The sequence below is a fragment of the Chroicocephalus ridibundus genome, chromosome 6 (assembly GCF_963924245.1).
Source record: "Chroicocephalus ridibundus chromosome 6, bChrRid1.1, whole genome shotgun sequence".
Lineage (NCBI taxonomy): Eukaryota > Metazoa > Chordata > Aves > Charadriiformes > Laridae > Chroicocephalus > Chroicocephalus ridibundus.
This window is the reverse complement of record NC_086289.1, coordinates 6,946,924-6,971,066: the sequence shown is the minus strand read 5'-3', so window position 1 is coordinate 6,971,066 and position 24,143 is coordinate 6,946,924. Positions and strand designations below refer to the sequence as shown.

At 42.5% G+C, this 24,143-nt stretch overlaps 2 protein-coding genes across 2 annotated transcripts in view; one reads left to right on the top strand and one right to left on the bottom strand.

Moving 5' to 3' along the window:
• The window catches only part of EIF3A (eukaryotic translation initiation factor 3 subunit A), a 35,173-nt gene extending 27,533 nt beyond the window's left edge, over positions 1-7,640 (bottom strand). The window contains exons 1-4 of the mRNA XM_063337776.1: positions 7,486-7,640; positions 3,500-3,690; positions 3,162-3,298; positions 120-283 (exon numbers count right to left, since the gene is read on the bottom strand). Of these exons, the coding sequence (XP_063193846.1) occupies positions 120-283; positions 3,162-3,298; positions 3,500-3,690; positions 7,486-7,534 (541 nt within the window). The 5' untranslated portion in view covers positions 7,535-7,640. The remainder of the gene's footprint in view (positions 1-119; positions 284-3,161; positions 3,299-3,499; positions 3,691-7,485) is intronic.
• A 2,689-nt stretch (positions 7,641-10,329) lies between these two features.
• Positions 10,330-20,754, top strand: DENND10 (DENN domain containing 10). Its single transcript, XM_063339250.1, has 9 exons — positions 10,330-10,404; positions 10,996-11,192; positions 12,439-12,518; positions 14,084-14,232; positions 14,428-14,539; positions 14,903-15,003; positions 16,182-16,289; positions 16,884-16,978; positions 17,673-20,754. The coding sequence occupies exons 1-9, from the start codon at positions 10,359-10,361 to the stop codon at positions 17,847-17,849; spliced, it is 1,065 nt and encodes a 354-aa protein (XP_063195320.1). The 5' UTR covers positions 10,330-10,358; the 3' UTR covers positions 17,850-20,754.
• Positions 20,755-24,143: the final 3,389 nt, after the last annotated feature.

The window sequence follows — 24,143 nt, the reverse complement described above, 5'->3', positions numbered from 1 at the left end:
TATTTCCAACTCTGAAGCAATACCCAAATAGAAATAACCTTTAATTTTCCAGTTTTGCAGGATGTAATATAGCAGTCCTAGATCCCATTATACTTTAAGTTTCCATCTTTTCGACTTACCTTGCTGTGCAATATCATGGTATAGGCGTTCCACTCGAGAATTATTTCGGAGAAGATCCAAACATTGTCTATATGATTCCCATAGAAATTTAACCCAGGGTGTCAAAAGCAGTCGGTCAGTACGATCCTGAGTGTCTTCTCCACTCACAGCACTCAAAAGCACACTACAGTTGAGGCAGGAGGAAAAAAAAAAAAAAAAAAAAAAAAAAGTGTTTTATTCCCCACAATTCCCACTGATTTTTCTTATCAAGATCTAAGATGAGACTGGACAAATCTGAACAGCTAATTTCTGCTGAACAGTCTATTGCTTGTTTTCAAATTGGTCCCTCAGATTTTTCCCTTTTTCTTTAAAGGCTTTAGATAACTTTTCTTGCTGTTAGTTTTCAAAATTTAGCCTCTGCATATATGATTGACATGTACAAGCTCCAGAGGTAAGAGATGTCAGGAGCTTTTATATCCTTCACATGAGTAAGTCAAAGGAAACTAATTCCAGGATTGTCACCTTCCCTCTTCTACCAGGGAGCTGCACACTGTACCTCTGTTCGGTTCAGATATCAGTCTACTCAGATACTTTCCTACTTGCTGAAACTTCCTTTTTAGTCACCAGCAATGCTGGCAGAGAGGGCTCACTTCTTGTTGACATATGACACAGAAGCAATGTGTGCCTCACGATCCGCAGACATCGAAAACTGGAATACCTACATTAAAGTACCAAATCCTTCAAAAATTCTGACATGAAAAAGACGCTTAAAGACATCAGAGGTAAGATATGATAAGGAACTACATTCCTTCATTCACAGGAATACAAGACTGGAAAGCATTCCCGAAACACTGAGACAAATTCATAGAATCATAGAATCATAGAATTGTTGAGGTTGGAAGGGACCTTTAAGATCATCGAGTCCAACCTTTAGCCTACCCTGACAAGAGCCACTTCTAAACCATGTCCCTAAGTGCCCCATCTACCCTTTTTTTAAACACCTCCAGGGATGGGGAATCCACCACCTCCCTGGGCAGCCTATTCCAATGTTTAATAACCCTTTCAGTGAAAAAATGTCTCCTAATATCTAATCTAAACCTCCCCTGACGTAACTTGAACCCGTTTCCCCTCATCCTATCACTTGTCACAAGGGAGAAGAGGTCAGCCCCCATCTCTCTACAACCTCCTTTCAGGTAGTTGTAGAGGGTGATAAGGTCTCCCCTCAGCCTCCTCTTCTCCAGGCTAAACAACCCCAGCGCCCTCAGTCGTTCTTCATAAGGTTTGTCCTCCAGACCCCTCACCAGCTTTGTAGCCCTTCTCTGGACACGCTCCAACACCTCAATGTCCCTCTTGTAGCGAGGGGCCCAAAACTGAACGCAGTAAATTCAGTGCTATGGCCTACATGATCCCTTTCTGCTAAAGAGTCCACTCAGCATGACAAGCTTACAAAGAATCTTCCCTAAGCCTTCATTTTTAGAATCCTTTTTGAACTATGCTTCTAATATGAACTCTCAACTCTTGTAACTCTCTTCTACTACACTGCTTCCAGTTCTAATTTACTTCCTTGAGTGCTAGTACTACATAAAATATTAAAGATGACATTTCACCAGTGCCTTCTCCAACAGATCCAGCAGTGAATCCAGCAAAAAAAGTACTAGAAGCCTAGAAAACAGGACCTAAAAACCACTAAAGACACTGTGGTTGTTCAGATAAAGAAGTGTCACTGAAAAGACACATTTTCTAGTCCTCATTTATATAAAAGAGAACAAGAAAAAGAGTGGTCAGTCAATCTTTAATGTCTAACTATTAGTGGGATTCCTCTGTTAACAAAGCCTATTTCAGGCACTGGCAGTAACAAGAATGGCACTGCCATCCTGGAACAGCTGTTGAAGACAGGTCTGTAATCTTTTCATTTTCTGCAACCAAGGAGTTCCCAGCTTCTGCCAGAGCGCCTTGCTGTTAACATGTAAATAAATTCAGAGCCTTCTACTCCATGTCTTTGTGAGTTTTATTTGACTGCTATAACTCTGTTCCTCACAGTCACCTACACAAGACAAAACGTCCTCTACTTACCAAATTTCTTCCAATTTTCTATCATCAGTAAATACAACACTGACTTTTTTAGTTTCTGTGACAATTTTAGTTGAAAGAATTACCGCTAACTTCACTCTTGCTTCATATCTCCTTTCGCCATTACATGTCATTAGTTTTTCACTGGGCAACATCTTAGTCCCCTCCAAAATTAACTGCAAATATCCCTTCTGGTATGGTATCAACAGCTTTACTTTGCCCCAGGTTAGATCCCTGGCATTTCTTGAATCTAAAAAACTAAATTACCAAATAAAATTCTAACACAACCAGACATCATCTACCTTTTTAATTTGGTTTGACTTATGGAAATTTGAATTTATTCCCTACACTTTTTGATTTTTTTTAAAGGATATGGACATATGGCCTCTTCTAAATTCACCTGGAATGGTTTAAAACACATCTTCACCCCTCTTCCATAGACGTCACCACATACATAGCATCAGAGTTAATGTGAGAACTGAATCTTTTTCCATTCCTTCTACATTCTTGTTATCCATCCAACTAATTATAACACTCTGAATTTACTTTTCATGCCCTTTATTCTATTATTTCTTCAGTTACCCAAGCAAGTATAAAGTAATATTATATTTTGTTTGTACATGCACAATGTGGTCAGAAAGATTGAAGGTTATCACATACAGGAATTAAACTGGCTTCACATAATTAACAGTATTTGTACATCAACTGATAATGAGACCCTAGAATGCGGTGACCCAACTCCCAGAAGCCCTACTACTCTATCTGCGTTTTCTATTCTTTACTACTTACTTTAGTTTTCTTTACTCAGAATTTTGTTCAATGCAAAATACCATCCATATTTTTTTTACTACCTTTAGAACCTCTAGAACACCACTAGTATTCCATTTCAAATCCACCATCTTTATATCTGAGTTCTCTGAATTGCCAATATCCTTCATGAAAATAAGAATACTTTGCAGTGAAGTGCTACATTTTAAAAACAGGCCACCTACCTTTCTGGAGTTTGAATATTATCTAAGTCTTCTATGTCCAGTACCATCTGCTGGGATTCTTCCTTGGCTGCTTCTGTTTTTTCTTCAGCTAATTTTAAATAGGCTCGAACAACATCTTCCAAAGATTTGATGTTCACCTACATCAAAGGCAAAAAATGGGAAGATGTTTCCACTCACAGTAGGCAGCAAATATGTAAAACATAAATACTAAAAATCTAGGAACATCTAAAAGGCAAATTAATTCTAAGTCAAGACCGATCAGTTACTCTTAGACTATATCAGCTGACATATACCATGCTTGCTACAAATAAAATAAATAAAAAAATTCAAAGCCACACCTGCTGGCAAATATTCTTGTACTGGTACAGTCCTTCTTTTGCCAGATGACTCTTGCGAAGATCCACACAGAGTTCCAGGTACTTCAGCATAATCGGCTCGTGGATTTTCTGCCATGTTCGGTGTTTTTTACTTTTCATAACATCATAGAGAACATCAAGGGCAGGCTGCTTTTTGCCGACCTCAAGGAATTCTGAAAGTAAAATCCAATAAGCAAAAGATTTGCAAACCAGAAGATGCATGTTTTTATGCTTAACACCGTAAATTTTTAGAATTTAATCAACTCTAACCAATGCTCATTGAAGGTTTGATTTAACTGGCCGTATCAAAACGCTGGCAGATGCAACTGCAGGGGCAGTCTTTCAATGATATAACTGGGCAATGAACGCAGACCTTTCCATTAAAATAAAAATTTCAGGATGGCAGAGATGTCTCTCCATCTATCAAGGCACAATTGGGTGCTTCATACATATTAATAGAATATACACATTCAGTTTTAAAGCTAGTTTCATCAAGAAGGACAACGAACACGTACCACAAGGCTTGTACTACAGCACCTACCAATGTCATTCAACAAGATGCAAACCATGCAGTGAATCTGACTTAACAAAAAGTCCTGCCCTCAAGCCAAGAAAGAAAGAAACTTCACTCAGCAAAGATGTTTGGATATTCTTTTTTTTTAAACTCAGAGCGGCCTAGAGATTCAGTTTATAGAACAGCTACACTAAAAGCTGCTACAGTCCAACTGAAAGGTCAGACACTTTTTAAACCAGTCTTGCTGCTGAAAAACCAGTGTCCCGTTTATTATTCCCTAAGCAGCTGCTGTTACTAACTCTCAGCATCACAGCAACTCCCATCTATGATACACCACATGTTCTGCTCAGTACAAAATACAGCAAACTATCCACAAGCAAATACCAAAGCAGCACTGCCAACTACCAGCATACACACAGGCCCTACAATACAGGCACTCCTAACTGCAGAAAAGCCAGACAAATGAACATTGAGAATGGAAAGCAAACAGGTTTAAAAGATAAAGAGCAGTTGAGTATAGATAAAAGGAAACATGTGAATTCTTCAAGGATGAGGGGTGGAGTCAGTACTTCCCATAAAGTACTTTGGAAATCACTACATTCCTAAAGAAAAAATGGCAGAAAGGATTAAAGTAGGGGCCTGCTCAGGTGCTCACACATCAGACAGAGGTTCTAAGTTTTGGAATCTTAGAATCAAAGTTGAACATGGCTAAAAGACATATTTTGAAAGCAGCAGTGCATTTTTAATTTAACAATCACAGTAGCATGTATATGGGCCTTAGTTTATGTAAATAATGAGCTTGCATAAGAGGAGCAAGTTCCTTGAGCAAAGGATAAGCAAAAAAAAAAGTGTTACATTTAAAGATAATTAAGGTTACAGTGTGACAGTAGTCAGCAATATTTTTTTACTCACCAAGGGAATTTTAATAAAGCTATCCTCCATCCCTTAATTTACACTGTTATTCTAATTTAATGCTGCTTTTGAGGCAACTGCTGCTCAGCTTTACAATTTTTTATTTATGAAAATAAACCTGAAAGGCAAGTTTAATCTTGCAACAATGCCAGGCCATTCCAACCACAACTCTCAGTGGTCGATAAGCAACTGGACAAAGCACAACATTAATTCATATTGTTTTGAAACTTTTAATTAACTCTGGTTAAGCAAGTTCTTACCAGTAAGTCAAATAATTAAGGCTAATTTAACAGTCACCGTAGTAAAAGCACACACAAAGTGAATCTGAAGAGTCAAATACAGCATACATCACCATGCCTTGCAGTAGAAACTTTAAGATACTGAAACTAGGATTTGTAACAGACAAAACATAAAGCCTTAGCCACTGAATAGCTGTACATTTTTTTCTATTTTTTTCTGTTATACCACTTAAAATGCTAAAAGGCATCCAAGACAGCAACTGAAGCTCCGAGAGGACGTGAACTAGCTGATACACATTGACAATTCACCTCCTGCCAACCAAAATCCTGAATTAAGCTAAGGTTTTGATCTGAGAAAACGTATGTCATTACAGAACGTGACAAAGATGACATGTGTTATCTCTCTAATAGAGAGTAAACCCAGTATCTGCAACAGTAAAACACTCCAAAAAGTTGCATTACATCCTTGACTATAAAGCAAGGCCAGATATTAACAATAGCTAAGGGTTGGCTTTGACCTACGTTTATCATTTATAAGGAAAACCAGCCTTACATATCTGTACATATTTACAATCACTGAAGCTCTTATTTCCAAACATCTTCTATGTATGTTGAGGTGAGTGAGAACCTGAAGCATAAAGTGCTTCTAAATGCCCACTTAAGCCTTACATATAAAAAGCAAACACTGAAACTCCCTAAACTGCACTGAACATTCCAACTTGAAACATCAGTTTAACATTAAACTGCTTCCTGTGACATACAACCTGCCATAGGTACAACTTCCCACCCTTTATTATACTTGGACATGGTGAGATTGAGCTCCTGCAGTCTGCAAGACTTGACATTCCTTGTCATGTTTTCCAGTCTACCAAGACTCAGTATTGCTAGCATTTGTCTAGAGAACACTCCCTTCAGTGTTCTCTAGTGTTACCTCTACTTCAGCTGGTTAGAATTTAGTAAACTTGCAGCAGTGTAAGAGATGTGAATTTAGAGCTGCTCTTCAATACCAGGAAAGAAAGCAACAATAAAATGTCACATTTAAACAGTTTCAGGTCAATATTCCAGCAATGTGACTTGCTTACCAAGTACGTACAACTCACTCTATCTAGGAATTTTATATACTATGTTATGTACGTATTTTCCAGTAAAAGGACTGCTAAAATATAACTTCATCTTTGGAAGTTGACTGAAGTTGATTTTATCTTTCATCTTTTTGTCTTTTAACTTCGTGGGAATGGTTTTTACAATGAATTTTACACTAGAAATCTTGAGAACATGCAGTACTTTAATTAACATTTTCTTGTTAAAACACTAAGTACTTGAATTATGTGTAGTCCCCAGACTACACAGCCTCTTCAGCTGTCACTTCAAGACCCATACATCATCGGCAATTTTTGGCTGTCTTTAAGTGTCATCCGGCAATCATCCCTGTGACAATGAAGGGTCTAAATGGTCTTCCTATGTGCTTAAAATAGGATACTATAAAAAAAGAAGCCTGAAAGGAGACAGCTGATAAATACAACCAGTCCGGCTTTATATGTGGCAGGCAGGGAGAGACAGCTACAGCGCAGACTTCCTTGGTTTCTATTACAGGGGCAAACTTATGCATCAGCCTGTGCGACATTTAAGGAGTTTAATCATTTGCATTCTCACCAGAGTCACATGAAGGATGCGACTACTAAATACGAAGCCCACATGGAAAATCCGGCCCCGGGATCAGGCCGGGTTTGAAATCACCCCGGGGCGGGTGAGAGATCCGGGACGGACACCTCAGGCCGAGGCCCAGGTCTGCGGAGAGCCCACTCCGGTCAGCGGGCACGACGGCGGCTTTGCCGCGGCTCCCACGGGTGCAGGGCGGAAGGCCGAGGCGCGGCGGGGCCCGGGCCGCGCCGCCCTCGGCAGAACAGGCCCCCGCCGCCGACATCCCCCCCTTCGCCCAGAACCTGCCCACCGCCTCCGCCCGCGGACAGGGGCCCCGCCGGGGAGAGGGAGGCGGAGCCGAGCCAAGCCGGGCCCGCTCTCCGCCGCCGCCCGGGCCTCGCCTCCGCCATGCGGCGCGGCCGACGCCGGCAGGCCTCGGCCATTTCCTCGCGGCAAGGCGGCGCCGCGCCGCTCCCGGGCGGCCTCTCCTCAGCGACAGGGAGGCGCCAGCCGAGTCCCCGCGCCGAGAGGCCGGCTGAGGGGCTCTCGGGGCGGGCACGGCCCGGGGGGGAGAGGAGAGGAGCGGCGCACGCTGCCCGCCGCGGCGGGGGGAGCGGGAGGCGAAGCGGCGGGGGGGGGGGGGGGGGCGGCCCAACACTGACCGTTCGCCCGCTTCAGGGCATTCTCGGGCCGCTGGAAGTACACCGGCATGATGGCGGCGACCTCTCCTCACAGGGCGGCGACGGCGGCTCGCTCCGTGCTCCAGCCAGGCAGCCTGCGAGGCCGGAAAGGGAGGGCGGCCCCGCACCCGCGCGCGCTGACGTCGACGGAAGCGGAAACCCCTCCTGGCGCGCGGGCGGGAGGGCCGGCGGCGGCGCTGGCGCCGTGAGGCGATCGATCGATCGTGAGGCGGCTGGTGGAGGGTCAGGGACTCGAGGGGTTTCGCTGCAGGCAGCCGGCTCGGTTTGTCCCAGGGGCCGGTGGCAGCGGGCTGTCCGGGAGTGGGTGTCGCCAGCCCCGCGTCAGTGCAGGGCAGACCTCGGCTGGATCAGGCCCTCAGCGGTGGCCGCAGCCCTCCGAATTGGGGAGCTTGTGGAGCTCCAGGAAGCCGTTTGGCTAACTTAGCCTTAAACTTTTGGATTAACTAAATAATTCAGTGCAGGAGAACATTTTGGCAAAGAAGTCACCGTATATGTTGAGCCGTTGTGCTTCACAACTTGTTCATCCAGTTCAGAAATTGTACACCGGGGCAGTTAAGAACTTGCAGAAAGACCTTTCTGTGTACACGTAGTCATCATGACCTGCAGATTTCGTCCCTAATCTTAAAAATTTGGGAAACTTGCAGAGGAACTCAGCTGTTCCTCGTAAGGACAATAGTAATATTCTTATGAGTCTACATGCGATAACTACTAGTGCCCGTGTGTATTTTTCAAAAGTACTGATGTGAAAACTTCAATTGGCATATGTAGAGACAATGGGCCTCGAGAGCTGTCTGGTTTATACACAAGTCCTAGAACAGCAAGTAGATGTGTGACTAATGGGCTATTTTGGATGAGTAAACAGGGGAATAGCGCGTCTCCACGTAAGGCACTGAACACACTATGTTTGCAGTCTGGCGGCAGAAAGGCGCACCTCTGCAGCTACATCATTGATGACTGTGGCTGTGACCCTTTGCAGACCCAGCTGTCTCACACTGGTTTCTTAAGTATATCTAAGTATAATTTTTCAAAACATACATGGGTAGATGGAGAGGAAATCTGTTCATGGTGACCGTCGGTTCTTGTCTGTTTCGGTGCATTTCTTTCTGCATACTTGTTGCTTGGTTTCTTTTTGCATACTGTTCACAGTAACCATCTTGTGTGGCCACCAGAAAATTTCACAACTGTTATGCAACACACTTAAAAATTCACTTTTAAGGTTGGTTCGTAGTCACGGTTTATTGCTGATCAGAAAAATTGTTAAAACTAAGATCAAAAAAGACCCAGTCACTGTATGGAACCTTTAGCACCGTCAGTGTATGCATGTAACACTGATCCCTTTTTACTCTAGTGCACAAGCCTCCATTCTACAGTAAAAAAAAAGGAAAAAAAAAAAGGAAAAAAGCAACTTTGCTTTCTCAGGCCCTCTTCACTCGAGAGCTTCTCCATGTCCTTGTGTCCTTGGTACCTCTTTGAGATCCGGTGACCAGTATTGTACACAGTGTTCTCCATCAGGCCACACTATTGATTTATACAACAGTATTTTAATACGGCCTGCATTGTGAAATGTCTCTGGCAGCCTAGATGTTTCTGTTTCAAACCACAGTTATACATTCAGTAGAGTCTTCATTAAGCTATTTATAGTGCCGAACAAGTCCTTTTCTTGTCTTCATAAAATTAATTTAAAAGTCTGTCGGATGAGTGCCAGAGGTGCTGCCCAGCACCCACAGGCTGCTGTGTCGCCGGAGCCAGCGCCTCTGCTGAGGCCTCGCAGCCTTCTCTGGGGAGCATCCGTTCATTGCTGGTTTATAGCAGCATTTGCTGTCCGGGAGCGCACTCCGCTTCGAGTCTCTCTAAAGTTCCCGAAAGCCAGGATCGAATCAGATGATTTTGTGTCAGGAGTAGCTTTTATGGCCTGACTTGTCATGTCTCTTTCGACATGGTGCCTAAGTATATTAAATATGTGTGCTTTAACTTTATGCCTTTGTGAAAATCATATGATAGGCTACCCTTCGGTGCGTTCCCCAGCCAGACGTGATCCTTGACCGGCCTGGCCTCTCTCCCAGGACTGCGCATTTTCTTCAGCAGCTTCTGGTGCTCCTGTAGTGATCATGGGTATTTTGGAAGTTTCTTCTCCCCAGTCCGTGGCAGCTCTGTGCTATTGGCAGAGTTTGTGCGCTATGGCTTCCATATGTGTATTGGGGTACCATTGTTCATCCAAATTTGAAAATGAGATCTTTTAATTCTCAAATAAACATGTTGATGCATGGAGTTATTCAGGAATAGCTGTTACGTCTCTGAGGAGACCTTATCACCATTTCCAGTACCTACAGGAAAGAAAGCTGGGGAGGGACTCTTTATCAGGGAGTGGAGCAATAGGATGAGGGGTAGCGGTTTTAAACTGGAAGAGGGGAGATTTAGATGAGATATCAGGAAGAAGTTCTTTGCTGTGGGGATGGTGAGCCCCTGGCCCAGGTTGCCCAGAGAAGCTGTGGCTGCCCCATCCCTGGAGGGGTTCGAGGCCAGGTTGGCAGGGGCTTGGAGCAACCTGGTGTGGTGGGAGGTGTCCCTGCCCAGGGCAGGGGGTGGAACGGGATGATCTTGAAGGTCCTCATTGTATAATGCAGGCAACGAAAAAAACATATTTTTCCAAAAGCCTTCCCTGCCCCCAGGTTACCGCTGGGGTGCGAGAGCGGCGGCTGCCAGCCCCGGCACACAGTAAATGGCGGCGGGGCTGAGGGGACACAGCGCGGCGGGCGGGGCGGGGCGGGGCGGGGCTGAGGCGGGGCCGGGGCCGGGCCGCGGCGGGCGGAAGGCGGCGGGGCCGGGCGGGGAAGATGGCAGAGCCGGAGGCGCAGCTACTGCTGGCCGTGGGGCTGATCGGTGAGGGCCCTCCCGGGCCTGGGGAAGGGATGGGTGTGGGGGGGACTGCTGGGGGGGCCGGGCCGGGGCTCGGGGCCGGCGCGGGGGTGGCCGGGCCGCGGCGCCCCGCCGAGCTGCGGCCGCGGGGCCTGTCCCGGTCGAGCGCTTGCCAGCCGGCCGTTGTGCTGGGGGGTGTCTCGATCTGCCTGTGACAGAGCTAAACCGTGCACAACTCGGTTAAAATGTCTCAAATTCATGGCTTCTGAGGTTTCCGTTATGAAATCAGAAATAGGAAAAGCAGGGGTTATCATAAATAATGGTCTGGGTGCTTGTTGGTCGATACCTTCCTCATTTTAATGTGCATTCAAACTCCTAGTACTTTTTTGACCTCATGAAACAGGTCCAGAGTGGATATTTATTAACATTTAATAAAAATAAAGCCTATAGCACAAGTGCTGCCCTACAATTTAAACCACAGAGGCGGAACTGGGTGTCTAGGGTCAGAGTAAGGTGGAATTTTAATCTGATTCCAGGAAACAAACCTGATTAACCCATCGATTTACCTCCTTGCTGCTGTTTGGCATTCTCACAGTGAACATCTTTCCACCATAGAAAAAGACACCAATGGAGATGCTTTGTGGGTTTGGTGTTATCCATCCGTAACAGCTGAACTGAGGAGTCTATTGCTGCGAAAGTGCTGCCTTACAGATGAAAATAAACTGCTTCACACATTTGTGTTTGGCCAGTATAAAAGGTCGTGGTTTTACATCACAACTGTGGAAGTTCAAGATTCTCCAGCCTTGAAAAAGGTAGGACTTGGCCTATTGGGTTCTGGTAGAGTGCAGGGAAGGCTTCTGCGCAGCTTCCTCTGGCAGCTGAAGTGGTGTTTTCCCCGTGTGTGCTGTGAGAAAGGGAAGGGATTCGAGGTTTTGCATGCTCACAAATGCAGCGCTTCCCAGCTGTCTTAACTGGTGCACAGGTTCTGGTTTTCACCAAGATGTGTATTGAATGGAGGTGTAGAGAGATTGAGATACTTATTACACAGTTTAGATTTCTGTGTATTAAAATGGAGATGCTATTTCATGCCATTTCTAGTTTGCATTTCAAGTGCAGCAATTACAGAATCACAATTTTTTTCTGTCTTTTTTTTTTTTTTTTGGTCAAAAAAGCTCTTCATAGCGTCCAAAATCTTGTTTGTGTAGAACTTAATGCTTTTTTTTTTTTCCAAAGGGTTGAGTTATATAGGTAGTTTCTTTTCTGCTGTATTGATAACTGGAAAACTGCAGATATGCTCGAATCTTCTATACTTCCCCTGTTATGAAGATCATTAAATTGTGTGTTAAGTTTATTCAGTTTCATATTTCATGCTATATTGTTAAGTAGAAAGATAACGTCATAATTTTGCGTTCCCACAGCAGAATTCTGCTTGCGTTTCCTCGCTTCCATCTCCTATGAAACTTACAGGTGTAAAAAAACGAATAAATAAAAAATATAATGTGTCCCAGTGCTGTCTCTGACAGTGGCAGTGGGAGTTACTATTTAAGGAAGACATGTGAGCCTGGTCATTGTCTGCAGACGTTTAGCCTCATACTGGCACAGCACACAATCATTCGGTTAAGGAAGTTAAAGAGTATTTCTGTTTGTGGGCCTGCTATCTGTGAATTTTTTTCCGGTCTCTTTCAAAATACATTGATGCTGTCGGCCTCCACAGGCTGCTTTGGCAACAAATCCTGAAAGTTTCCTGCCTGCTGTGGGGAAGAAAAATGCCTTTCTTTTAAAATAATCTCATGCAATTAAAGGAAAGCAACTCCTATAGAGTAGGTTAAGCAAAAGACAGTATGTACTAGATCTGGCTTAGTGGAAGAGTCACATCAGAAATCCGTTGACCAGGCCTTTCCTGCGGTTAGTAAGTTGGATCTGCTGCTGCCACTCACTGTTTTTTTTTTAATTGAAACACCTTGTCAGAGTACTGCAGTAAGTTCAATAATGTGAAAAGGACTGTTCATATGGGGTCACTAAATAAGCTGTGTGCTTTTCTGTGTGTGTCTTACCCAGGTGACACACTTCTCCGTTGTTCTGACGGCCAAAGACTTCAACCCAGAGAAATATGCAGCCTTCACTAGGATACTGTGTAGGTCTGTATAAAAGCTGTTTTGAGGTGCTGCTGTGTGCATGTTTAGATCTTGCCAAGGCAAAAGATTACGTTTCGTTGTGTTGTGTTTGCATTTAGTCTAACAGTCTGCTGGAAACTCAGTCCTATAAACTGTGAATCAGATTATATAAATCCTTGATTTGAGGTTATCTTGAATTCATGCAACAACCGTTGGGTGAGTGTCAGATGCCCACTAGGTTTTAATGTGTCTTCTCCAGATGCACACCACCACCCACCCACACACACATTTTCTCTAAGAACGTATTTCTGCAAAGTATAAACATTTGGGAAGATGTCAGTGCTGTGTAGTCAAAGGTCACCATGTGTATGGTGGACATCTTGCATCCCTCCACAACATCTCTACTACAGACACTTCCTGGAGCACCTCTGAACTAGGCACAGCACTCAGGGACCTAGGGAAATGAAAGGCCTCTGCTTCTCAAGGTCTGTGGCTCTGTCTTCTCCACTCCCAGACTACCATCTTCTCCTTCCCTTTTCGTGTTTGCTCACTTTCCTTCATGTCCCCATTCTCATGATCTCTCTCTACATCTTTCTTTGCTTTTACTTCAGTTCCCAAGTTAGTTGGGTCATGGTTCTTGATACCAAGAATATTCCAAGGTTTTGCAGCTAATTTGATGCAATTGTGAGGTTATTGTATTGCAGACTTGGGAATGCCGTCAGGCTTACCAGTTCTGCAGGGTATTGAAAAACTGAGATTGCTCTTTGACTGATATATGAAATATTTAGATTCACTGTGGATCACATTAATGCTAATTTATCAGCTAATACTTCTCTCCAAATCCAGGATGGATTCCTCTAAACATGATAATTGGGTTTGAAACGTGACATAGCTTTGTGCTATAGCTAATATGGAAAACAGAGAGTTGAGAGATTCAGTGCTATGCCTGAAGTACTTCAGCCTGTGAAATAGGTTATGGTGGTAAAATAGGTTATGGTGTCTCTCTGCTTTCTGGAAGACAGCTAGAAGTGTATGGGTTTTATTGGTGTATGGTTGTTTTGTGTTGGGTTTTTTTGTTTTTTTTTTTCTTAATGATTATCAAGGACATATGTTTATATTTTTCTTTCATCATTTAACAAAGAGTACAGAAGAATGATAATACTTGGGTAAAAAATGAAAAACTAACTAGTCACATGGTGTGCATGTGATAACAGGAGTTGCTGTAGTACCTGCTTTTTCATAAAGCAGGTACCTTCCAAGTCTGCAAAGAACCCTTAGTCTGGACACTTGCTTATACCTTTGTGCTTTGTTTCTATGTTGGTAAATGTTGGTTCTTTTATAAAATAGGAAACTGAAATAAGAATACAAGGTAGGGTTTTCTTTTATCCTAAAAACAGATTTGGTTTTTTGTGCACGACGAAAGATTTTTAGTTTAGTATTTAAAACCTCAACCAGGTGTCCAAAATAAGAATTCCTGCCAATAGTATTGCTATTTGCGATACTGTGATTTTTTTTTTTTTATTTTTTTTTTTATATGTCTGCTGGTACTGATTGTAGTCAAAATACCAGACTCTCTTCTTTTTATACAGAATCTACTTAAAGCATGGAAGTCCAGTTAAAATGATGGAGAGTTACATTGCAGTCCTTACAAAGGGGATCTGCCAAAGCGAAGAGAATGGGTCTTTCCTCAGCAAGGATTTTGATGCTCGGAAGGCTTATCTTGCTGGTTCCATCAAAGGTTAATTTTAATACCAGAAGTCTCTATTCTGATTTCTTTTGTGCAATATAAAATACAATCCAGTTTTCATGTGTACTTCAAGGAAATAGTGTTAATAGTATTATCTCTGCTGTTAATTTATTAAGCTTCTTCAACAAATAAATTATAATATCAGCATGTGTATCTTCTATAAAATAATTTTCCCCTCTTTTCTAGATATAGTATCTCAGTTTGGAATGGAAACAGTTATCTTATATACGGCCCTGATGTTAAAGAAGAGAATTGTAGTGTACCATCCTAGAATAGAAGCTATCCAGGAGTTTACCAGGTACTTTGTCAATCCCTACCTCCCCACCCACCCCCAGAAGTCCAACAAATTTTGAACCTTCATTGAGAGAAATGCCTATAATTTAGGGAAAAAAAAAATCTCTTAAACCTGTTTATTGAAATCCTGCTAAACCCCTCTTAAGGCTTTAGCCACGTGTTACATCAACTCACAAATTTAACTGTAGAATGAGTGATAAACTCTGCTTGTACTTATAGCAGCAATCTCTGTAGTTCACGTATATGCATGCCAAATGAGATCTGGTCATTACTAGTTCTTTCGTATGACATGCATTTCATACTGTGAAACTTTAATTAGTACAGGTAAAAATCTACTGTGTGTCAAATACTGATCTCATTTCCCTAGGACTTTGCCTGCTTTAGTGTGGCATCGGCAAGACTGGTCAATTCTTCATTCATATGTACATCTAAATGAGGACGAAGTGGAAGCCTTAAAAGCCTGCACAGGTAGTGATAATTTGTTAATAAAAAATATAAAGAAAATTTAATTTCAGTTTCTATTGCTGCAAGGTCTTGCACCAGTGCTCTTTGGGTGAAAATAATAGTTACTTTGCTATTAATGCTATTGTTCAAAGTTAAACAGCATCATTTTCTTTAGAAAAGGCAAATCAACTAAACAAATATGTCAGAAGATAACTACTTACTGTGGTGTTTCTGGGTGCTTTTGCATCAGTCTACCCCTAATTGCAGATGCAAAACAGCTTTGAGACTTGATACTGTGATCAGAGGCATTGAAAGTCTTGCTGTTGTACAGAGGAGCTCATTTTAGATAAGCTACTTTTTTTTCCTAGCTTCTACACATAGTTAGTAACTGAACTTTTAGGATTTTTTTTTTTTTTTCCAGTTCCTAACTCTGAGGTTCCAAATTTTTGTTCTGACTGCTGCCGGTGAAGTCTCTGGCTCCTAATCGCAAGTAGACTTTACCAGCTATGTAGGATTTTGATCTGTGTGACACACTGCTGTGTATGCATAGTACTTAACACATAATCCAGGAAGAGGCCCTTGGTTTATGCAAAGGTTAGCGTGACACATCATGTGGCAGTTGAGAGGCTTCCCTGTATGGCATAATGAGCAAGAAGACTGCTCATCTTCAGTATTTCTACTGCATTACCGACAGTGCTTGTTTTAGCTCACTAAACATCTTCCGCAGAGAAAAGCTGCTCCGAGTTTGCTCACCTGGCACACTATAAATAATATAATCTGCTGGTTTTATTCCTCTGTTCCAATATAATACTGACTTAGACAGTGCCAAGGGTCTCCTGAGTGGAGATTCTTTTAAAAAGGAAGTTCAGTGTTTTTTGATTTCATCAAATGAATAATTTTAGTAGCAAGGTAGAATTTAAAATTTCAAATTGATAACCCTTTTGTATCGCCTGTTGTGTTAGGGGTTCATCCATGATCAAGGAAATTTTAGAAACTGTTTTTTAAGCTCATCAGAAGTGAAGCATTCTGCTGGACACACTCATCAAATGACTGACAATGTCAAGAGAGCAACCTCTTGGATCCAATGAGTATTGTCAAGTGCTCTTAGAACAGAGACTTCAGGACTGATTTTCTGCAATATGTTGGTTTTGTTTTGGTTTCGTTTATGAAGATGCTAATCTTGCCAGCGTTCTGCTCTCTAGGTTACATTGCTGGATTTACAGATTCTGAAGTGAGCAGTAGACCAGACCTCTACGATGTGTATGTGAATTTGGCAGATAGTGAGATCACTATTTCCCCTGTAGTAAAAGGTTGGTTGCTTTTTATATTTTGGATTTAGAGGCCATGTATTTGAGAGTTGAAAGTAATTGCTGAAACCTTGCTGTATGTCAAGCAGTCTTGATCCTTCTTTCATCCAGGTTCTGAAAAGTCGATATGTAAGCATTTGTGTTTAGATTTTACTGAGACCCTGGAAGGCTGGTGAAAGTTGGAATTTGGAAAGACATGCTTCATCTGCTGACAAACGTACAATTGAGATTTCAAAACATCCATGTTAGACAATTGCATGGAAGAGATGTTCATCTGAATGCAGAGATACCACATGAGTCTTTAGAAAAACATTGCTCTAAATACTTGGGAGATTGGCGACTACTTGAAAGAAAAGCTTTTACGTTGCTTGTCGTCTTACTGCTCCTTGTCATCTGCTTAGGGCCACTTAGGGGTAGCCAGTTTGCCTGTGCTAGCGTGGCTGTTGATACGTGAAGTTACTGCCTTTACCGATGGATTCCCCATGGCAGTCGTGAAGGGCACTCCTTGTTTTGGTTGTTACTCATGTGCATTTCTAGGTATCACAGAAATGGTCATTTTATGTGAATGTGTGCTTTTTCTTTTTTTCTGTCACTCAGAGGCAATGACAATGGGAAAACTTCACAAAGAAATTGGACAACTAATTGTTCAATCTGCAGAAGATCCAGATAAATCAGACAGCCAAGTCATTAAGGTTAATATTTTATTTTTAAATCTAGTTGAATTACTTCTATTGCTAAATCTTAGCAGAAGGGCTGGAGTAGGAGGAAGATTGTTGATGAGAATCAGTCAATCTCTTTACCCTCTACCTCTTTACAAATGAGCATTTTTATTCTTCATACAGTTTTTTAAGGATCACATAGTTTATATTATCTTTTGGGTAACCACATTGCTGAAGAAACTTCAGAAATTGTATTGATTATAAGACTTCAGTAAAATTCGTTTCCCAGTTTTATTCTACGAACCATGTATTTTGCTCAATAACTTCTCAATAGTATTGTCAGTACCTTTGAAAAAGTCCTACCGAGATACGGTTTCTCAGCTATAAATCCTGATTTTCATGATGATGTTTTTTTCACGTCCTCCCCTATCTAATAGACTATTAGACATTTCACAACTGAGTGACTTAGTGAAAAGAGCTGAGATAGGCCAGCGAGAGGAGCCTGTGTTGCGGCTGTGCTCCCTTTATGCAACATCGCACAAGAGCAGGCTGAAGAGCTGTTGCAAGTCTGCCTTAAAATAAATGAGGTCCTTATTTAAAATGAATGATTGATTTATCATTATTTTCTTTTTGTTCTGTATTGATGGGTTTTTTTAATAAGTGTATGTTAAAATATTATAATACCTAATACCATACTCACGGTTGCTTGTTTTTTCTGTTCTTCAAGGATATTTCTCTGAAGACAAAAGAAATCTTGGCTACTTTAGCCTCACTTACTGAAGTTTCCGACGGCAATGAAAAACCAACCCTTAACTCTGAGGCCCTGAAACAAAAGCGGTTTCCACCAGCTACGGAAAACTTTCTTTTTCATTTAGCAGCCGCTGAACAAATGCTCAAAATCTGATTTTGGTGTGCTGCAGTGTTATGGACCAATACAAAAATACTGTCTTTGCCATACAGATAGGAATACCTGATATTTTATATGGAAAAATTAAAGGTATAAGAGTGAATGTCAGATTTACCGTGATAGAATACAGAATATCAGAGCTTGACCTGGAACATATGGAGGTAATATTTGGGAACATTCCTGGTGTCATTATCTTCCCCAACTATAACTTTGTATACGTGTCTCACGTATTTCCTATCACAATGTGGCTACACATGCAGGTAGCATGGGCCCATGTGTCCAGGCTGTGCCAGACATCACTATGGTGGCCATTTGTCCTGCAGGTTTCAGATGTTGTCCAGCTCTGTTCTTGTTCTGACTTGTCTTCCTAGGGTATGGAACACAGGCTGCAGCACATTTGCTGTGTAAAACCAACGGGGTTTGGATCTGTGAGTCTCTGCACAGGGCTGCACTGAACACGCGGTGGGTCTGAGTGCTCATTCTGGGCTTCCAGGTATCTCAGCCGGTCAGATACTGCTCTTGCTCTGGATTGCCTGATACCTGGAAATCCCAAATAAATGGACAAGTTCTCTACTTTCTACTTGAAAGTGTCTAGGCGTTAAAAAGGATGACTGGGAAAATCTGAAGTGGTAGCCTTACTATATAAAGGAAGAGGTATTTTCAAGCTCAAGTGGGAGTTGAGCACCTCTTTTGGACTCTTGCCTTAGAGGTTTTCCCCCTTTCACTCCGTCCCATGCCTCTGATGGAGGGAAAAGAGGATAGGATTGCTATATTTCAAATGCGGCTTCCTAGAAGGGATCACAGACAAGCGCTGCTTTACAGCTGGAGTCTTAAGTAGTTGTTAGGGTTCTCCGCTGACCTGGGCATTCATCCCTGGTCCATTTGACAGAAATCAGATGAGTTAAAGCCTAATGGATCAGAAGTGTTCAGATGGCCAGGTACCACAGGTAGAGCCCCAACCGCTTAAACTGCTTGAGCTGTAACACAGGTACTATCTGATGGTGCTCTGTGGAAACTAAAGGTAGGTGGAAACTTTTGAAGTAATAGTGAAAACTGGGAAATAGTTTAGAGAAGATGAAAATTTGCCTACTTGTTTGGTTGCATAGCCATAACTCAAGAGATTTTTTTTTTTTTTTATTGAGCAACCTGAAACTAACTGCTTTATAATCTTCTGAGAAGAACTTAGCTTCTTTGTAGGGAAATACTCTGAGCCAAATGATCTGCATTTCTTCAGAAATGTCCACAGCGAATCAGTTAATTCTGCAGTAGCACTTTGTTATAAGAAAAAATAACCTTTTTCCTGGCCTTTGTACAGATAGACTATAGCATGTGGTTTTACATAGAGAATTTATACTTATGATTAAAACTTTAGTAATCAATATTTATACTGTTAAATAATTGGATGTTTGCTATTCTGAAACTGGTAGAGCTCATCAATAACTATGGGCAAGCAATACTGGTTGGAAAAGGGGTTGTCCTGTTGCTATGTATCATACGTTAAGGAAATCTATTTTCAAATGTGGATAAGGAATGTGGTATCTGTGTATAAAATGGCTAGTTATTACAGTCAGTAAATGAAAGTGCTTCAGAATAATCCCCTATTTTCAGGGGTGTAAAATTCTACTTTAAATTCTGAACACAGAAGCATGTGCTGCTTTTTTTTTTTTTTTTTTTAACTTCTGAGAAAAATACTGCAATTGCCTTTGTTTACCTGTAAGTGCTCTGCAGCTTTTTTTTCCCCCCATTTGCCCATTCATGTTTTTTCTTAATGGTTCTTTAGTATCACTGCTTTAGTTTTGGGACTTGTATAACAGCCGGAATAGCACAACTGCAAAATTATGCTGAAAATTCCATTTGGGACCTACTTTAAAGTCCACTGAAACTAAAGTCTTTCACCAAGAAAAACCTGAACGTGCTTTGTCAGCTGTCTTAACACCACATTGTAACTGTGAAGAAATTCACATAGTTTCTTATTAACTAAAAGCCTTAAGGTGTATTATTAAGGTAGTATGGGTGTTAGGGACAACCACAAAAAGCAGAGAAGCTCAGTTACAAACTAAATATTGAATGCTTACTTTGCTTTCTCTTTTGGAAGTGTTTTAAGTTGAAAATCTTGGTGTTGTGTTAGGTCTTGTATTCTGACGTTTGTGCGAAACAAATGAAATATAATTTTGCACTTAAGGAACTGGGCTCATAGCATGTTTCTGTCTATTAAAAAAAATCCTGAACAGTCTAGCCTTTAATTTATGTAAATGCATTCTTGAATAGTTGTGACCACTGAGTCACAGGCGTTGGCTCTTAGTTTCGCAATACTGTGATTAAGCTACAGCTTGATGTTTAGGTCAGAAATTAATTCAAACAGTTTTGTCATCTGTGCTGTTTTTTGTCAGTGCTGAGAAAGATGTATTGGCCTCTCTCAGCTTCAGTACTTTCAAAAGATTGTCCTAATGTTCTTGCATTTTCCTAATGACTTTTGCCACTGTTTCCTCTTAAAAAGGTTTAGAATAAAATAGAAAAATCTGCAAGGTCAGGACAGGGAAAGATTTCTGCTTGCTTCTCACTTCCCTTTCCCCAGGATGCGTACAAAGTCAGATGACATCCTTTCTTCTTCCTCCTAGAAGCAAAGACCGTGTAAAATGAAATTTTCATTCATACCTTCTCATCTTACTGCCTTTGTGTTCTTGGATAAATACAAAATGGTGAATGATGGTTCCTGTCGACCTGTTAAGGGACATGACATGCCCCGAGAAGGCATGCAGCATGTGGAATAATTGAAAGCTAAGAATTTAAGTGAAAATTGTAGCGCTGCTCCTTGCTCAGTTGAGGCACCAGGCGTTCCCTGAGCACTCCGCCTTGCTCAGTGCCCAGGTGAACCGGTTAGTGTGGTGGTAGCTGTAGCACAACATCTGCGCTACCTTTGCAGATACTGGAAGGTAGGTAGGGAACAGAGCAAAGGGGAGCGGGATAAACAGTCAATCCCTTCAGTTGTGATTCTGCTGAGTAAATTAGACTAGTCCCTTAAGGCTAACTCTGTTTTTAATGCTGTTGTCCCTGGGGTTTTAGTCCCTGGTAGAAGCTGGCTTGCCTTGTTTCCTCCACAGGAGAGTCGAGGGGGAGTGTTCTGAGTGAGAGCAACACAAGCTGTGTAACCTGGAAAAAACTGACGCGGGACATCTGACAGCATCCATTGTAAAACTACAGGCTGCTTCTGACTTCAGCCACCGACTGCTTCAGTTCCCTGGCTACGGAAAGGGCTAATGTGGATTTGTGAATAGTGTGTTGTGAGATGTCATTTGAATCAGCTAAATTTCTAGATAAAAAGGAAGTTCGCAGCTGCCTCGTGCTGCCTTATGCCCTTCCCCGGGCAGCTCTGGCTGGAGTCTAGCCAGAGGCATCTTTGGTCAGGTGAGGTCATTCCTCGTAGCTGCCAGATGATGTGAGACTTGTGCGGAGACTCCAAATACCAGGCAACAGCTCCTTCCTGAGCATGTGCACATGGCCCAGCACTGGGTGTCTGACGGCGCAGGAGCCGCAGTGCAGGGCTCCCTCCCCGCCTGCATCCTTCCTTCTCCACCCCTGTGGCCTGCGGGGAACAAGCGTGGCTGTGTTACAGGCCAGGGGGAACACAGGGACACCAGCTCCAGCTGGGGAAATGCTTTGATCTCACCATTCCCTAACATGGGAGTGGCCGATTCATTTAATTTTTTATTTATTTTTTTTTTAGCTACATGAAAGGGACATGGAAGCCTCATTGCATATTCTTAAATTTCAAGATGACAAGCTGGGTAGGCGGAGAACTGCTACTGAATTGTGCTGTACTGAGACTTACATTTTCCTCGAAGCCGAAAGCTTCCATCTATTGTAGTTTACCACACCTTAAACTGGTTCCACTACTCATGGCTGGTGCTAAAGGCAAGAGACAGACCTGCCTTGGGCTGGTACGTTGTTAATCTATTCCGAGTTATGAAGGGGAAGGTTTTCCTGTAGGTGCGGAATGTCCGCTCAAGTCCTTCAAACACGATGCTTTTCTGCTTGTACCAGTCTTGTTCCCCTCACTTATCCCTCTGGAGTACCAGGGGTCTGGTCCTGGCAGTTCTAGTTCTAGTCTCATAACAACTTTATTTCAAGACCAAGGATGCCGAGGCCTTTTTAGCAACGTATTTTTCCTGCCCTGATTCGGGAAGCAGCTGAATCACCCAGGATGACAATTTATATGGCAGGTGCCTGCCCTCCTCTTCTGGAAAATTCTGGTTAGAGCAATGGAAACATTGCTGAGAATGGGGGAAAGGAAAGAGGTATTTAATAACCCTGAGGGGGCTGTGTTTAATACGGCAAATTTCAACTTGAGTATTCAGTAAGAAGGTGTTAGAGTTTGATAATGGGCAGCTGTAGTAACAGAGACTATTATCGGCCCTATTCCATACGCCTTACTCACAGAGTTGTAATGACATCAATTTGCTTAAAACATCCAAGTGTGGTGCCAGAGAATTTATAGCTTGTCTAGTTACCATGACGATTCAAAGTTTGTGAATGTGTTATCTTCAATTTTTGTTGTGTTTTTTTTTTCCTCCTCTTTGTTTCCACTGTGGTTCACCTAACTGGCATTTACTTTAGCCATTCTTAAATTATGTTTAAAAAGGAGTGGGGAGAGGTGTGGGTCTTCATTGTACTGTCAATTAATGTTTATTGAGAGTGGAATTAGACCCCATCTGAGTTGCCTTTGGTATGTTATTGAAATAGGATTAATAGAGAAACAGGGGTTTAGAGAATTTAACTGTGGAATGTTAGCTGTGCTACTAAAGGTTTGGAAAGAGACAAACACCTCCTTGAGAGAGGCAGGCTGAGACTGTGAGCCTCTTCCACCCAATCCTGTGGTACCCAAGGAGGAAAAAGCTTCCTTCTCCCTACTGGTCCTCCCAGCTCAGGAGAGCTGAGCCTGATGTGATCTTTTCTTCTTGTGCCTCCTTTTGGCTGCCGTTGGAGATGACATTTGGCTAGGCCGACCTTTGGTCTGTCCCAGCTTTTATGTTGTTGACCCTGATAGGATTTTACTATGTAGTTAAGAACATGACTCACAAAGGCAAGGCCAAGTGACCCCTGTTGAGTTCAGAAGTGTAAATGATCCTTTACCTTTAGAAATTCACACCAGTCCTCCACTGGAGTGGTGCAAACTCTTTGCCACTCTTAAGTTTGTCAGCTTACAGACAGTATCCATGCTGTCTTCCTGGACAGCCTTACAGCGTGCTCCCCTCGAGGTACAGATCTTTCGGATGGGCCGCTACTCCCCTGTCCTCTCTCCTCGTCTGACCCTTCCCTGCAGCAAGTTGTTAGGGGAAGGCTTAAAAAAGGCAGAACTCAAACAAGAAACTAAACTCAACCCCCTATTTCCTGCTTTTGTTCAGTGCCAAAAGCACAGCAGGAACTGTCTTCCTGCAAAAGACCAGGCCAGCTATTTTTCCTTAGTTTGCTCTACGCTGCTGTCTTCTTGCAGGGATGGAGTAGAACTGGGAACCCTTTGGTTCCCTCACACTGTGAGATCTCATTCTCTAGCAACAGGAGAGCAGCGACCTGGGTATTGCACTCTGAGGAATTTAAATTATGGCAGTCTTCAGAGGCTGTACTTGTAAAATTACTTCTGTGGAAGTGATTATTACATTGTTTAGTGCATATTTATCCTTGTCACACGCAGCCTTAGCAGCACCTCACATAACATCTTCAGTGACCTTAGAGCCATCTCTCCCATGACCCCTGCCTAGAGTTATCGTAACCACAGGGTCTCCTACCACACTTGTGGAGCTTCTTGCTACCTTGTCCCCCCAGGGGAAGGTCTGATCTTGATTGTGTGGCAGGTCAGCAAGCCATATGAAAGCACCTGTACTGGGCCAGACCAAAGATCTGTTCAGCTAAATGTCGTATCCCAGTGGCCGTGAAAAGGCAGACATGAGAGTGAGAGCAGGCAGATAAACTATTTACCCCTTCCAGTAGTATGGAACTGCTGAACTTTTTTTGTTGGTGTAGTTTCCATGAGTTTGGTATCCTTCGATGCATTCCCTGTGATGGAAATGCCTGTTCTCCTCTTAAATTCATGTCATTTGTTTGGTATCCATAATGCCACTTGGTAAGAACTTCAAAGTTCAACTGCACGTTGAGCTTCTGCCACTACCCTAAATCTACTCCTAGTGTTAACTGTCAGCTCAGAGCCCAGCCATGAAGCTGGACTGTCCCCTCTGCCAAGCTCATTACTGCTCGCTTATCTGTTTGGTATTTCACCTGAATTTACATCTGGTATCG